Consider the following 17,589-nt stretch of genomic DNA (forward strand, 5'->3'; position numbering starts at 1 on the left):
TAAGTATTCACCATCTCCCCATGACCCCTCCTTAGTAGGCAACTCTGCGTGAACACTTCAAGTGTCAAGGTCAATGTCCATTATTAATGATCAGCGACTCACAAATATTGATTGTTAAACATTTGGAATATCGCTTCTGCTCATTATAACATCCCTTTCAGCCAAAATTCAAAATTTACAGTCTCATACTTTTCTCTGGAGGCCTCAGTCCTTAAAAAAGTTGAATATCTTAATGTTCAGTTGTAAATAAAGCAACTAAAATCTTCATGGTTTGAATTTCTCAAGCAAACTAGACCTCACCTTTGCTCCATTGCAAGGGAAAGAGCCATGCTGGTGCCATTGTAGACACAAGTCATAGAAACTCTTGGTGAGGGTGACACAGGGTACTGGCACGGACTTCTGGTACTCAGACAGCTACCTTAGTGACCACGGTCTTGTGCTGATTGGACATTAGTCTGAGCTTAGACAAACCTACTAGCATCAGTTCCTAGAATCTCTTCTTCCTTGTGCATCCTCAATGCAATAGCCCAACTTCCCTTGTTGCTTGAGTGCCCAGTCATCCCACATGCCTGGGCAAGCTAGACTTAATTATGAATAACATACCTTTATTGGTCTCAAAAGTATCCCATCGAGGATGAAAATTTTACGGTCACTCTACTTATTCATGACAGAAAGAAAAGAGGATTCCTATGTCAGAGGTCGGAGAAAGGCAATAGTTGCTAAAGCATTCAAGCCTTTTGATAGTGATGAAGTTGTTAGGAACCCTGATCTAGGACACTGACTCTGAGAATATACAGAATGACATCAGATTCTTTTCTGCCTAGCGTCTTTCAGGATCATAGAAGCATTAAATATTTGGGGCAAAGAGAAAGAAATGATAAGCCACACTTTCTGCCAGAGACTAGAAACTGTTTACCAATGGTTCTTTGCATAATGTCAGTAACAAAAGCCCTTCGCTATTCCTACTGCATTTTTTTACTTAATATTATTATATTTCATTTTTAATACTTGCCTCATTGATATTTTGAATGAGTACACTTTTACCATCGTCACCAATTCTAGCCATAATGAGTCCAACTTTAAGAGAAGCCTATTCATATAAAATACAGAAAATGTATCCATTTAACTTATTTTAAAAGGTTTTTTTTTTTAGGGAGATTAGCCCTCAGCTAACATCTGCTGCCAATCCTCCTCTTTTTTGCTAAGGAAGATTGGTGTCCATCTTCCTCTACTTTATTTTTATTTTATTTATTTATTTATCTTTAATTGCAATAACGTTGGATTATAACATTATATGCCTTTCAGAGGTACATCACAATATATTTCAAATTCTGTGTAGATGACATCATGTTCACCACCCAAAAACTAATTATAGTCCATCCCCTCACATGTGAGCTTAATCACCCATTTTGCCCTCCCCCCTTCCCCTATGGTAACCACCAATCCAATCTCCAATGCTATGTGTGTGTTTGTCATTGTTTTTATCTTCTACTTATGAGTGCGATCATACGGTATTTGACTTTCTGCCTCTGACTTATTTCACTCAGCATAATACCCTCAAGGTCCATCCATGTTGTCACAAATGGCCAGATTTTTTCATTTCTTATGGCTGAGTAGTATTCCATCATGCATAAATACCACATCTTCTTTATTCATTCGTCCTTTGATGGGCACCTAAGTTGCTTCCAAGTCTTAGCTATTGTGTATAACGCTGCAATGAACATAGGGGTGCACGTATCTTTATGCCTTTGCGTTTTCAAGTTCTTTGGATAAATACCCAGCAGTGGAATAGCTAGATCATATGGTAGATCTATCCTTAATTTTCTGAGGATACTCCATACTGCTTTCCATAGTGGCTGCACCAGTTTGCCCTCCCACCAGCAGTGCACAAGTGTTCCCTTCTCTCCACATCCTCTCCAACATTTGTTGTTTCCTGTCTTGTTAATTATAGCCATTCTGACCAGAGTGAGGTGATACCTCATTGTAGTTTTGATTTGAATTTCCCTGATAGCTAAGGATGTTGAGCATCTTTTCATATGCCTGTTGGCCATCCATATATCTTCTTTGGAGAAATCTCTTCTCAGATCCTTTGCCGATTTTTTAATTGGATTGTTGGTTTTTTGTTGTTGAGCTGTATGAGTTCTTTGTATATTTTGGATATTAGCCCCTTATCTGATAAATGGTTTGCGAATATCTTCTCTCAATTGTTAGGTTGTCTTTTTGTTTTGTTGATGGTCTCCTTTGCTGGGCAGAAACTTTTTAGTTTGATGTAGTCCCATTTGTTCATTTTTTCTTTTGTTTCCCTTGCCTGGTCAGACATGGTACTTGAAAATATGCTGCTCAGACCGATGTCAAAGAGCGTACTGCTTATGTTTTCTTCTAGAAGTTTCATGGTTTCGGGTCTTACATTCAAGTCTTTAATCCATTTTGAGTTGATTTTTGTGCACAGTGTAAGGTAATGGTCTACTTTCATTCTTCTGTATGTGGATGTCCAGTTTTCGCAACACCATTTATTGAAGAGACTCTCCTTTCTCCATCGTATGTTCTTGACTCCCTTGTCAAATATTAACTGTCCATAAATATGTGGGTTTACCTTTGGGCTCTTGATTCTGTTCCATCGATCTGTGTATCTGTTTTTGTGCCAGTACCATGCTGTTTTGGTTACTATGGCTTTGTAGTATATTTTGGAATCAGGGAGTGTGATACCTCCAGCTTTGTCCTTTTTTCTCGGGAATCTTTTGGCTATTCAGGGTCTTTTGTTGTTCCATATAAATTTTAGGATTCTTTGTTCTATTTCTGTGAAAATTGTTGTTGGAACTTTGATAGGGATAGCATTGAATCTATAGATTGCTTTAGGAAGTATGAACATTTTATCGATGTTAATTCTTGCATCCAAGAGTATGGACTATCTTTCCATTTCTTTGTGTCTTCTTTGATTTCTTTCAACAATGTTTATAGTTTTCGGTGTACAGATCTTTCACCTCTTTGGTTAAGTTTATTCCTAGGTGTTTTTATTCCTTTTGTTGCAATTGTAAAGAGGATTGTATTCTTAATTTCTCTTTCTGCTACTTTGTTGTTAGTTTATAGAAATGCAACCAATTTTTTGTATGTTGATTTTGTATCCTGCGACTTGACTGTATTCACCTATTATTTCTAAAAGTTTTTTAGTGGATTCTTTAGGGTTTTCTATATATAAAATCATGTCATCTGCAAAGAGTGACATGATTTTCCAATGTGGATCCCTTTTATTTCTTTTTCTTGCCTGATTGCTCTGGCTACGACTTCCAATGCCATGTTAAATAAGAGTGATGACAGTGGACATCCTTGTCTGGTTCCTGTTCTTAGAGGGACAGCTTTCAGTTTTTCTTCGTTCAGAATGATATTAGCTGTGGGTTTGTAATATGTGGCCTTTATTATGTTGAGGTACTTTCCTTCTATACCCATTTTATTTAGAGTTTTTATCATAAATGGATGCTGTATCTTGTCAAATGCTTTCTCTGCAGCTATTGAGATGATCATGTGATTTTTATTCTTCATTTTGTTATGTGGTGTATCACACTGATAGATTTGCAGATGTTGAACCACACCTGCATCCCTCAAATAAAACCCACTTGATCGTGAGGTATGATCTTTTTAATGTATTGTCGTATTCGATTTGCTAGTATTTTATGAAGATTTTTGCATCAATGTTCATCAGTGATATTGGCCTGTAATTTTCTTTTTTTGTGTTGTCCTTGTCTGGTTTGTATCAGGATGATGTTGGCATCGTAGAATGAGCTAGGAAGCCTCCTCTCCTCTTCAATTTTTTGGAAGAGTTTGAGAAGGATAGGTATTAAGTCTTCTTTGAATGTTTGGTAGAATTCACCAGGGAAGCTATCTGGTCCTGGACTTTTATTTTTTGGGAGGTTTTTGATTGCAGTTTCGATCTCCTTACTGGTGATTGGTCTATTCAAATTTTCTACTTCTTCTTGGTCCAGTTTTGGAAGGTTGTATGTTTCTAAGAATTTATCCATTTCTTCTAGGTTATCCAATTTGTTGGCATATAGCTTTCCATAGTGTTCTCTTATCACCTTTTGTGTTTCTGAGGTGTCTGTTGTAATCTCTCCTCTTTCATTTCTGATTTTACTTATTTGAGCCTTCTCTATTTTTTTCTTGGTGAGTCTAGCTAAGGGTTTGTCAGTGTTGTTTATCTTTTCAAAGAACCAGCTCTTGGTTTCATTAATTCTTTCTATTTCTTTTTAGTCTCTGTCTCGTTTATTTCTGCTCTGATTTTTATTGTTTCCTTCCTTCTGCTAATTTTGAGCTTTGTTTGTTGTTCTTTTTCCAGTACCTGTAGATGCGCTTTTAGATTGTCTATTTGGGATTTTTCTTCATTGTTAAGGTAGGCCTGAATTGCTATAAACTTCCCTCTTAGAACCACTTTGCTGTATCCCACAGATTTTGGCATGTCGTATATTCATTTTCATTTGTCTCCAGGAATTTCTTGATTTCTCCTTTGATTTCTTCAAGGACCCAATCGTTGTTCAGTAGCAGTTTGTTTAATCTCCACATTTTTGTGGCTTTTCTGGTTTTCTTCCTGTAGTTGATTTCTAGTTTCATACCTTTGTGATCAGAAAAGATGCTTGGTATTCTTTCAATCTTCTTAAATTTATTGAGACTTGTTTCGTGGACTAATATGTGATCAATCCTGGAGAATGTTCCATGTGCATTTGAAAAGAATGTGTATTCTGTGGCTTTTGGGTGGAATGTTCTGTATACATCTACTAAGTCCATCTGGTCTAATGTGTCCTTTAAGGCCAGTGTTTCCTTATTGCTCTTCTGTTTGGATGCTCTATCCATTGGTGTAAGTGGAGTGTTAAAGTCCTACTATTATTGTGTTACTGTCTATTTCTCTTTTTATGTCTGTTAATAATTGCTTTGTATATTTAGGTGCCCCTATGTTGGGTGCATAGATATTTACAAGTGTTATATTTTCTTTCTTTTTTTTTTTTTTTTTGAGGAAGATTAGCCCTAAGCTAACTACTGCCAATCCTCCACTTTTTGCTGAGGAAGACTGGCCCTGAGCTAACGTCCATGCTCATCTTCCTCTGCTTTATACATGGGACACCTACCACAGCTTGGCTTTTGACAAGCGGTGCCATGTCTGCAGCACCCGGGATCCGAACTGGCGAACCCCGGGCCACCAAGAATCAGAACATGCGATCTTAACCGCTGCGCCACCAGGCTGGCCCCTACAAGTGTTATATTTTCTTGTTGCATTGTTTCCTTTATCATTATGTAGTGTCCTTCTTTGTCTCTTGTTACAGTTTTTGTTTTAAAGTCTATTTTGTCTGATATAAGTATTGCTACCCCCGCTTTCTTTTCTTTGCCATTTGCATGGACTATCTTTTTCCATCCTTTCACTTTCAGCTCATGAGTGTCTTTAGGTCGGAAGTGTGTCTCTTGTATGCAGCATATACATTGGTCTCGTTTTTTTATCCAATTGGTCACCCTATGCCTTTAGATTGGAACATTTAGTCCACCGACGTTTAAGGTAGCTATTGATAAATATGTATTTATTGCCATTTGTTACTCCTTTTTTCTGGGTATTTTAGTAGTTCTTCTCTGTTCCTTTCTTCTTCTCTTGCTCTCTTTCCTTGTGGTTTGATGCCTTTCTTTAGTAATACGTTTGATTTCTTTTGTCTTACTTTTTTGCTTACTTATTATATGTTTCTTATTTGTGATTACCATGAGAATCCTATTTAATATTCTATGTATATAACAGTCTATATCGAGTTGATAGACTCTTTAGCTTGACCTCTTTCTAAAACCTCTACTTTTTCACTTCCCTCCTCCCACATTTTATGTTTTTCAAATCATATATAGTCTCTTGTTTAGTGTGTGTCTATCCATTACCCTCTTATCATTGAAATAGGTTATTTTAGTACATTTGTCTTTTAACCTTCATATTATCTTCACACATAGTTGATCTGCTACCCTAACTATATTTTTACCTTTATAAGTGATTTTATTGCCTGGGTTTTTTTGTTGTTGTTTTGTCTTTTTAATAATTTTTTTAAATCTCTATTTGTGGTCATTTCTTTCCCACTTAAATAAGTCCCTTCAGCATTTCTGGTAGAACTGGTTTCTTGGTGATAAACTCCTTTAATTTTTGCTTGTCTGGGAAGCTCTTTATCTCTCCTTCCAATCTGAATGACAACCTTGATGGGTAGAGTATTCTTGGCTGTAGGTTTTTTCCTTTTAGCACTTTAAATATGTCGTGCCATTCTCTTCTTGCCTGTAGGGACTTGGCTGAGAAGTCCGCTGATAGCCTTATGGTCTTCCCTTTGTATGTCACTTGTGGCTTTTCTCTTGCTGCTTTTAGGATTCTCTCTTTATCTTTAATTTTGGACATTTTAATTATAATATGTCTTGGTGTGGGCCTCTTTGGGCTTATCATGTTTGGAGCTCTCTGTGCTTCCTCAACTCGGATGTCTGTTTCCTTCCTCAGGTTAGGAAAATTTTCATCTATTATTTCTTCAAATAAATTTTCTGCCCCTTTGTCTCTCTCTTCTCCTTCTGGGACACCTATAATCCGAATGTTAGCATGCTTGATATTGTCCCAGAGTTCCCTTAGACTGTTCTCATTCTAATTCTCTTTTCTTTTTTGTGTTCTGCTTGGGTGATTTCCTCTAGTCTTTTGTTCAGCTTGCTGATCCATTCTTCTGCATCCTCTACTCTGCTATTGAGTCCATCTAGTGAATTTTTCATTTCCAGTATTGTATTCTTCATTTCTGATTTTTTTTATATTTTCCACTTCTTTGCTGATGAGCTCACTGTGTTCATCCAATCTTCTCCCAATATCTGTGAGCATCCTCATGATATTTTGTTTGAACTCTTTGTTGAGTAGGTCACTTGTTTCTGTTTCAATTAGTCCTTTTTCTGAGATTTTGTCCTGTTCCTGTGCTTGGAAAGCATTTCTTTGTTTCCTGCTTATGCCTCTTTCTCTGTGCTTATTTCTATGTATTAGGTGAGTTAGCTATGTCTCCCAATCTTGGAGAAGTGGCCTTATATATGAGATGCCTTATGAGGCCCAGCAGTATGCTTTGCTCTCCTCACCAGTCCAGAAGATCCAGGAGTGATCCCTTTGTGGGCCAGCTGTGTCCTTCTGCTGTGGCAGGGTTGTTCCCACTTCAGGTACCCATGGATTTAGTCTTTTCTTCCCTGGCCAGCTGTTTGTAAATCCAGTTTGGGGAGCCTCAGCACCGTTGGCTGCAAAGTCTATCAGCATGCTCCTATTGCAGTTTCCCTCTTAATTGGGTTGGTACCCAGTGTAGCTGGTTGCTAGGCTCAGGGGTGTACAGTTGTGATAGACCTCAGGCCTACAAGGCTGTTGTCATTTCTCTTAGGAGTGCAGCTGAGTGGGGCTGGCCCTTGGCATGAGGGCACTCAATTGTTTCAGGCTTTGGAAGATGGGGTTAATTCTTTTTATGGCTATTTGTGAAACACAGATTTTCTGCCACTGATAAGCCTCACCCCCCATAGGACCACACACACCATCAACACAGTCTTGGTCCACGCAAACTTCTCAACCCCCTGGAGTGTACCCTGATGCCGCACTGGAGAGGCCCCCACCTCTCCACCAATGCCCCCGTTAGTTCACCTGGTCCTCACACCAACCCTGCCCCACAGAGGTGGACACCCGTGCCTGCCTGTAGAGGATCAAGGCACCCAGTTGATGCAGGCTGAAAAGTAGCCTGAGGGCTTGCTGTTAGGTGGGGCCAGACCTTAGGGTGGGTTGCCTGCTCTGACTGAACTGGATTAAATCTGTGCTCTAGTGGGCGTGGCAGACCCCTGGGCTAACAGGCCAAGGGATGAACTTCAACAGCACCTACCAAGGTCTTTTCGGATTTCAGACAACAGTTTTTCTGGGGGTATCCTCGCTGCAGTTAATAGCCAGCACAGCAAGACAGTAAGACCCCTGTCTCAGTTGGGCTGAGTCTGAAGGATGCTTATAGCAGTATTGGCCCCTGCTCCAGAGCTCACTTCTCCAGGGAGGGCTGCGTACCTTAGGGTGTCTCCCGCCTAGCCACTGCTCCCAAAGGTGGCTTTTTTCCTCTCCAGCAGGAATTTCTGCCTTTTCAGCCTTAGTCAGGACTGTCCCTTGTTGTGGGGGTTCTTTTTATCCAGTTTTCAGTTTTCGATCTGGCGTAATTTTTCCAAAAATAGTTGTAACCTGGTTGTGTTCATGAGAGGAGATGAGTTCAGAGTCTGCTTACGCCACCATCTTGACGAGATCCCTCTCCCTACTGCGTATTAAAAGCACTCTCAAGATGTCACTTTTCCTCAGCTTGATCTATAGATTCAAGGCAATCAAAATCAAAATCCCAGCAAATTATTTTGTGGCTATGAACAACTAATTCTAAAGTTAATATGGAGAGGCATAAGACCCAGAAGTGCCAACACCATATTGAAGAGGAAGAACAAAGTTGGAGGACTGACGTTATTTGACTTCAAGACTTACTATAAAGCTACAGTAATCAAGACAGTGTGCCATTGATAAAAAAATGGAACAGTGTAGAGTTCTCTGAAATAGACCTACATAAACAGAATCAACTGATCTTCAACAAAGGAGCTGAGGCAATACAATGGAGCAAAGATAGTCTTACTGACAATTGGTAGTAAAACAACTAGACATAAACATGCAAAAAAGTTAATTTAGACAGAGACCTTACACCCTACACAAAATTAATTCAAAATGGATCACAAAACTGAATGTAAACCATAACACTATAAACTCCTGGATGATAAGATAAGAGAAAATCTAAATAACCTTGAGTTTGATGATGACTTCTTAGATACAAGCCCAAAGGCCTAATCCATGAAAGAAGAAAATTATAAGCTGGAATTCATTAAAATTAAATTTTCTGCTCTACAATTGATGGTCAGGAGGCTGAAGAGAGCTGCCAGGTGGCAGAATGGTTAAGTTGGCACATTCTGCTTCAGCAGCCCGGGGTTTCTGGTTTGGATCTTGGGTGCAGACCTACGCACCGTTTGTCAAGCCATGCTGTGGTAGCCATCGCACATATAATGTAGAGGAAGATGGGCATGGATGTTAGCTGAGGGCCAGTCTTCCTCAGCAAAAAAAAAAAAAAAAGAAGAGAGAGAGGAAGACTGGTGGTAGATGTTAGCTCAGGGCTAATCTTCTTCAAATAGAAAAAATAAGAAACTGAAGAGACAAACCACAGACTGGGAGGAAATATTTTCAAAAAACATATATTTACCTAAAAAAATAATTTTTAGGTAAAAAATACAAGGAGCTCTTAAAACTCAGCAATAATAAAACAAAACAAATAACCTGATTAAAAAAGAGGCCAAAGACCTTAACAGAGACATCACCAAAGAGGATATATGGACAGCAATGAAACATATGAAAAGATTCTCCACATCATATGTCATCACAGAAATGCAAATTAAAAGAGCAATGAGATACCACTACAAACCTATTAGAAAGGCAAAAATCCAGAATGCTGAAAACACCAAATTCTGGTGAGAATGTGGAGCAACAAGAACTCTCATTCATTGCTGGAGGGAATAGAAAATGGTACAGCCACTTTAGAAGACAGTTTGGTGGCTTCTTACAATACTAGACCTACTCTTACCATATGATCTAACAATTATGCTTCTTGGTATTTACCCAAAGGAGTTGAAAAGTTATGTACACACAAAAACCTGCACATGGATGTTTATAGCAGCTTTGCTTATAATTGACAAAGCTTAGAAACAACCAAGAAGTCCCTCCATAGGTGAATGGCTATATAAACTGTGGTACATCAGACAATGAAATATTACTCAGTGATAAAAAGAAATGAGCCATCAAGCCATGAAAAGACATGGAGGAAACTTAAACACATGCTGCTAAGTGAAAGAAGCCAATCAGAAAAGGCTACATATTGTATGATTCCAACCACATGACATTCTAGGAAAGGCAAAGTTATGGAGACAGTAAAAAGTTCAGTGGTTGCCAGGGGTTGAGGTGGAGTGTAGGAAAGATGAATAAGCAGAGTGCAGAGGAATTTCATGGCAGGGAAAATACTCTGTATGATGCTATAATGATGAGTACATGTCATTATACATTTGTCCAAACCCATAGAATGGAAAACCCGAAAAGTGAACCCTAATGTAAACTATGGACCTTGGATTATTATGTTGTATCAGTAGTAGGTTCACCAGTTTAACAAATGGAACACTCTGGTGGGGAATATGATAATGGGGGAGGCTATGCCTATCGGGGGGTGCAGGAGCTATATGGGAAATCTCTATATCTTCTGCTCAATTTTGCTGTAAACCTAAATAAATCTACTCTAAAAAAGAGTCTATTTTAATAAAATTTTCTCAAAAGCATCAGCAAGGAATATGCAAATATATTTTTTACCTTTTTAATCTTTTGTTACTTTGTGACCAAAAAATGCTCCACGTAAAATTAGAATATAGATAAAAATTTAAAATACATTTGAAGTTGTCCTCAATTGACATTCTATAAGACAATGGACCTGGACTCTTCGAAAAGATAATGTCATGCAAAAGATAAGTGGAGTGATCATTCTAGATTTAAAAAGACTAACAAAACATAACAGAAAAGTGCAATGTGCAAACCCCAACTACATCATGGATGGAATAAGGAAAAATAACAGCTAGAAAGAGATTTTTTTGGATTTTGTGGCAATTTGAATATGGTCTAGCAGCTGATATTAAGGAATCATTGTTAGCATTCTTACTTATGCTAACGGAATTGTAAAAATATTGAAAACTATCCTCACTCTTAATAAACCATGTTTACGACTTTGGGAGAGATGTGTCATGTGATTTGTAACTGCCTTTCAAATGATTTAACAACAACAACAAAAAACAACACAGAAAGAGTGTGTGATGTGTTTGCATCCATACAAAGAAATACAGCCAATGCAGCAAAATGATATCTAGGGGTGAATCCAGTTGAGGTTTATACCAGCCTTCACTATAATATTCACTTAAGCTATCTTTCATATTTGAAAATTTTTAAAATAGAGTGGTTGGGAATAAATCCACCCAAGTGGGAGCCAACAGTAAGATCATTTTGTTATATTTACATAAATTACAAATACACATTTTAAGTAAAATTGGGATATGTGTGATATGTATATGTGTAATTGTATAACCTCTTTTGACATATTTGCAGATATATATCACATTTTCTTTCTTTTCAAATAAATTTGGTAACATATACAAAAAGAAATACACACAAACCTTCTCACACAAATCATTATAATCACAGCATTATTGTATTAATCAAGGTAACTGGTTGCAGGAAAAAAAAATCCAGAATCATAATTGATTACTTGAGAAAAAGAATGATTCTCACTGATGTCATAATTCGGTGTCAGTCAAAGAGCCATCCAGACCCCCATCCTCTAGGCAATGAGTCAGGAAACAACTCCTTCCATTATATGACTTTTTCATCAATGAGTTCTTTGTTTCCAGCCATGTTGTCAAATGGAATGCATAGATTCAAAATAGATCTTGTATGGACTGGCCTGGACATGGCCTGTATCACTACTGTCCACAGCCCATGGTCAACCCAAAGATACCTGGACCTTACTTAATTATAAGACTGGAAAGTACAGTCTTCATCTGTGTCCAGAAAAAAAGAGAAGGAATGGTGAGAATCTAGCCAGATCATACAAAAATTAATAACGAAACAAATAGACAAGCCATAAGAACATAAAGAATTTGAACAACAATAAGGACCAAATGGACCTAACAGATGTGTACAGAATATGAATTCAACAACAGCAGAGCACACATTCTTCTCAAGTGTACATGGGACATTTTCTAGGATAGAACCTATGTTAGGCCACAAAACAAGTCTTAACAAATTTAAGAAGATTGCAGTCATCTTCGCTGACCGAAATAGTATGAGACTAGAAATCAATAACAGGAGAAACACTTGAAAACTCACAATAATCTCCTGAACAACAGCTCCTAAACAACAGGAGAGTACAACTCTCCTATAATTAAGCAATACTCTCCTGAACAACAAATGGATCGAAGAAGAAATTAAAGGGGAGATAAAAAAAAATGTATCTGGAGAGAAATGAAAATGGAAATACAACATAATAAAATTTGTGGGATTCAACAAAAGCATTCCTAAAAGAGAAGTTCATAGTAGTAAATGTCTATATTAAGAAACAAGAAAGATATCAAATAAAAAGCCTAAGTCAATGCTTCAAGGAACTAGAAAAAGAAAAAAAATAATAAGCCCAAACTTAGCAGAAGGAAGGAAATAATAAGTGAAATAGAGAACAGGAAAACAATAAAAAAGGATCAACAAAACTAAACATTGGTTCATTGAAAAGATAAACAAAATTGACAGACTTTCAGCTAGAGTAACCAAGGAAAAAGTGAGAGGGCCCAAACCAACAAAATTTTAAATGGAAGAGGTAATATTACAAGTGATACCACAAAAATACAAGACGCCACTCTAAACAGCTGTATGCCAACAAACTGGACACACAAGATGAAATGGAAAAATTCCGTGACACAAACAACCTACCCAGTCTGAATCAGGAAGAAGTAGAAAATATGAACAGATCAATTACTAGTAAGGAGACTGAATCCAGCAATCAATATACTCTGAGCAAAAAAAAGTCCAGAAGCATACGGCTTCTCTGCTGAATTTTACCAAACATTTAAAGAATAATTAAGACCAATCCTTTTCAAACTCTTCCAAAAAACCAAAGAGGAAGGAGCATTTCCAAAGTCATTTTATGAGGCCAGCACTACCCTGATACCAAAGGCAGAAAAGGACACTACAAGAAAAGAAAACTAGAGGAGTGATATCAGCCTCATGGCAGTGTGAGTTCTTCCCTTTGTCTCTCCCCTCTAAGCTGTAAGCAGTAGGACATCCACTGGCCAACAAAGGACTCCCCACAGAGCACATCAGAATGTCTGAGAGATCCATGCATCTGTATGTCTGAAGGTGGGTGGTCTGGACCTTCAGGAGGCAGAGGAACTAGGGGATCAGCTCCTCCCTCTCCAGTGGCGAGGGTGATCCAAAATGCAGAGAACCCTGGCAGTGGCAGTAGTGCTCTGACTTGAGGTTCAACAATGGCAATAGCACCAAAGACCAGAAGTTGCAGGAGCAGCAACAGCATACATGGCTTACCCTTTGCCCTCCCTTAGTAGTGGCAGGGGGTGCCCACCATCTGAGGCTTCAGGAAGCACAGCAGTGCTGATGGCTCAGCTCCCTCCCTCTTCCCCAGAGGTGGCAAACCAAAAGGTGGAAACCCTTAGCAGAGGTCGTGTTGTCTTGATCTGAGGTTTCAGAAAGCACACCAGCACTGGAGGCAGAGTCTGTAGGAGCAGCAGCAGCACTCATAGCTGAGGCACCCCCCCCCCCCCCACTCTCACAGCAGTAGCAGGTAGCACTTGTGACATGAGGCTTCACAAACTACAGCAGAACCTGTGACTCAACCCCCAGCTGTGTCACCATTGACAGCAGCCCTACCAGCAGCAGGTGATGCATACAAGACCCTGGGTCCCTGGCAGTGGTTGCAACACCTATTAACACAGCCCCCAGAAGCGGCGCTGTCAGCACAACCAGACAACCCAAGAGAAGCAGCAGCCCAGGTGGTGCATGGGAAAGCAGCACCTGAGCCCATGGATAACCCAAATAAAGCCAGTGGGTGAATATAAGGCCCAGAAGATCTCAGAAGCAGTGAGGTGCTCACAGCCTGGTGACCCAGGAGGCAAAACCCGATACTGAAGCCACATTGTAAGCAACAAGGCATAAGCAGAACAAGGGGGCCACTGACCATGCCTGCTGCATAAGCAGAGGAGGGTGGAAAGTGCAGAATCTCAAATACAACCAGAAGCATATCAGAATCAAAGTAACCAAAGCCTTACCCAAGTAAGAAAGATGTGTACTACCACAAACGCACTGGCAGAGGATCAACTCATCAAGCACTGTGAATAATTGCAGCAGCAACATGGTAGAACAGAAAGAAAATGACAACTCTCCAGAAACCCAACTTGAAGTCAAAGAAGATTGCAATCTAACTGATGGAGAATTCAAAACAGCGGTCATGAAGAAATCCAACGAGTACAAGAAAACTCAAAAAGACAGTTCAAAGGTCTCATGAATAAAACTAATTAACAAAAGGAGTACTTCACCAAAGAGATTGAATCTCTAAGAAAAAAAAATCTGGAGATGAAGAACACAATTAATGAAGTGAAAAATAAACTTAAAAGCATTGGAAATAGAGCAGACCATGTGGAAGGGAGAATTAGTGAGCTCAAAGATAAAAATCTAGAAATGATTCAGGCAGAAGAGGAGAGAGGACTAAGATTTTTTAAAAGTGAAGAAATTCTGTGAGAAGTATCCAAATCAATTAGGAAAGGCAACATAGGGATAATAGTAATACACATTTTTCTCGGGTGCACATGGAATATTCTCCAGCATAGATCATATGCTAGGTGACAAAAAAACTCTTAGAAAATTTAAGAAGATTGAAATCATATCAAAGATCTGTTCTGAACAGAATGGTATGAAACTACAAATCAATAACAGAAGGAGACATTTCACATCACTTTAGCCTTAGCCTGCAGGAACCCCAGAGTCCCAAGTAGAAGTTAAAATCCACTGCATTCTAGACACTATCAGACTTTCTACCATGCTAAATGCATGTGTTAGTACAAGGAATATTTATGATGTACTAAAATTTCCAGTATCGCAGCCCATCTTATTTTGTTTCAATTGGTGTCAAAGGTCTACTGGTAACAGGTTAGATAGGACGGGTTTTGTACTCAGTATCTCTTTACAAACAGGGAGGGTTGCGTCTGAGAAGATCTATTGTTGATTATCTGTTTATTCTTTAAGGTTTGAAGTGCAAAGTTTCACTTGCGAAAACATTCTCTAAATTTCAAAAGGTGCTTCTTTTTACACACTTCTTTTCACAATAGGTTGTTCTCGTTCTCTAACTCATACCCATTTCTCAGGTTTGGGAGGAAGTTGATACTCAGATGGTGTTTGTTCCAGTTAGCCGTTGCTGGCACCTGTGTAGCCTTTGCTCCTACCTTCTTCGTTTACTGCACACTACGCTTCTTGGCTGGCCTTTCTGTCATGACCATCCTGTTAAATAGTAATATGCTCAGTAAGTCAACATTTTTGATCTTGTACATTTGCCATGCCTTAATTTTGAAGCAGACATTCCACCTTTGTTTAAAGTCAAAATCTTGTTTGTGTTTTCTTTCAGTTTTAGAATGGACGTTACCCCAATTCCAAGCCTTGGGAACGACACTGGCGGTTTGTTCCTATAGTGTTGGGCAGATAATACTAGGAAGTCTGGCTTATGCCATTGGAGACTGGCGCACCCTCCAGCTGGTGTTTTCTGTGCCCGTATTTGTCATCGTTCTGTCTTCAGGGTATAAGCTCTCTCTCGGTTTTAGAGGATCCTGGAATGAAAGATGCATGCAATCAGGACACATGAATTTTTTTGGTCCTTGGTCAATACTTGAGCTTGTGCTCTACTAATCTGTGTAATTCCAGAAGCTGAGCAATCAGGGTTGCCAGATAACATTGTGGACATTAAACTAAATTTGAATTTCAGATAAACAAGTGTTTTTGTATAATAACATCCCAAATGTTATATGGCATATAGTTACACTAAAAATTATTCACGATTTGTGTGAAATTTCTATTTATCTAAGAGTTCTGTATTTTTATGTGCTAAGTGGATAAAATACAGAATGTCTCATTGAATTCAAATTTTAGATAAACAACAAATAGTATTTTAGCATAAGTATGTCCCAAATATTGCATAAATATTGCATGGGACATAGTTATACTAAAGAGTGATTCACTGTTTATTTGAATACAAATTTAACTAGGCACAGGGAATTTTTAGTTTACAAAATTGGCACTTCTCCTGAATAAGAGGGGAGTCGACATGACTCCACTCCTGTGTTCCCAGCAGACGAAGTGTGCTGCATGAAGGTGCCATCCTTCTGTTTTCATAGTTATGGTACAAGAGAAGGTAAATTTATTTTCTGGTATAAACGAACTGTGGTACTTATTAGATAGGATGGGAAAGGCATCTGCAGGAGAGGAAAAACTTCCTCCTACCCTCTTAGGTTCTGTGGATGGCTGAAGAATTAAACTGACATAAGACAGATTAATAGCAGAAACACATACAAAGTTATTTACTGTTTTTACATGTACACATGAGTCTTCAGAGGGAAAATGAAGACTCAAAAAGCCATGAGGCCCAAAGGCATACATACATTTTTACACACAAAAATAACCTTGGAGATGTTACAAGACAAAGTGGCTTGGCCATGGGGCATTATTTTGTGGGACAATTACTAGGAAATATATGGGGAAACTAAGAGAAAAGAAGAGTTATTTTACTAAGTTTCTTTATAAAAGTCCATTTCAGTGTCAACTCTCGGTCTCCGGTGATAAGAATGTTCTTCTCTTCCTGGCACTGGATGGGCATCTTTAATAAGGGAAATTTTATGACCTACTCATAGGTAGAAAGGGAGACTTCAGAGAGATCTTCCTGCATCTGCAATTTCTCAAGTGCCTTCAGCTCAAAATTATCAATATGTCAAAGCAGCATATTTTGGGTGGTATATTCCAGACTCCTTCATATCTCTGGACCAATGTTATGTGAAAAGTGGGCGAGAATTAACAGCACTTTTGTTCTTTTCTTTGATAAGGTGGCTGGCAGAGTCTGCTCGGTGGCTTATTATCACCAACAAAGCTGAGGAGGCCTTAAAGAAACTTAGAAAAGCAGCACACAGAAATGGAAGGAAGAATGTTGCAGACACCCTAACTCTGGAGGTGAGGAGGATGGGAGCTGGATATGGGATGTAGGGAAGATGTGACCTACATCTAGATTAGTCAGTATCCATAAGAGGAATGGAGAATAGGATCTCAGGAATGGTTATGGGTTTTCTGACCTCACTGTCCTGGTTCTCAGTGAGTGTCAACATTGTTTGGGTGTACAGTAGGAAAAGACATGCTGTTGATGAAAGTACTGGACACATATTTTACTCACTGGGGGCAGAAAGCACTGAGTATTAACAATTATAAAGATTGTAGACTCACCAAAAGAAAAGAAGAAGGCTCAAATAAGTGAAATCAGAAAAGAAAGAGGAGAAATTGCAACAGATACAAGGAAATAAAAAGAATTATAAGATAAATCTATGAAAACCTTTACATCAAAAATTGGATAATCTAGAAGAAATGGATAAATTCTTAGAATTATACAACCTTCCAAAACTGAATCAGAAAGAATAGAGAATCTAAACAGATAGATCACTAGTAAGGAGATTGAAACAGTAATCGAAAACCTCTCCCCAGAAAAGTCCAGGACCAGGTGGCTTACCCAGTAAATTATACAAAATATTCAAAGAAGATTTAATACTTATCCCTCTCACTCTTCCAAAACATTGAAGAGGAGGAGATGCTTCCTAACTCAATCTATGAGGCCAACATTACCCTGACACCAAAATCAGACAAAGACCAAACCAAAAAAGAAAAATTACGGGCCAATATCACTGATGAAC

The 17,589-nt window shown here is 38.6% G+C and overlaps 1 protein-coding gene across 3 annotated transcripts in view; it reads left to right on the forward strand.

Annotated features, from left to right (window-relative positions):
* LOC100064607 (organic anion transporter 7) overlaps positions 1-17,589 on the forward strand; it is a 36,815-nt gene that overhangs the window by 7,983 nt on the left and 11,243 nt on the right. For 2 of the 3 annotated variants that reach the window (XR_011424069.1, XM_014729638.3), the window contains exons 3-5: positions 15,016-15,170; positions 15,273-15,441; positions 16,738-16,861. Coding sequence is in view for 2 of the 3 variants with exons in the window: in XM_014729638.3 (XP_014585124.1) it covers positions 15,016-15,170; positions 15,273-15,441; positions 16,738-16,861 (448 nt within the window). In the remaining variant the exon portion in view is untranslated. The remainder of the gene's footprint in view (positions 1-15,015; positions 15,171-15,272; positions 15,442-16,737; positions 16,862-17,589) is intronic. The other variant, XM_014729639.3, reaches the window with a different exon arrangement.

The sequence above is a fragment of the Equus caballus genome, chromosome 12 (genome assembly GCF_041296265.1).
Source record: "Equus caballus isolate H_3958 breed thoroughbred chromosome 12, TB-T2T, whole genome shotgun sequence".
Classification (NCBI taxonomy): domain Eukaryota; kingdom Metazoa; phylum Chordata; class Mammalia; order Perissodactyla; family Equidae; genus Equus; species Equus caballus.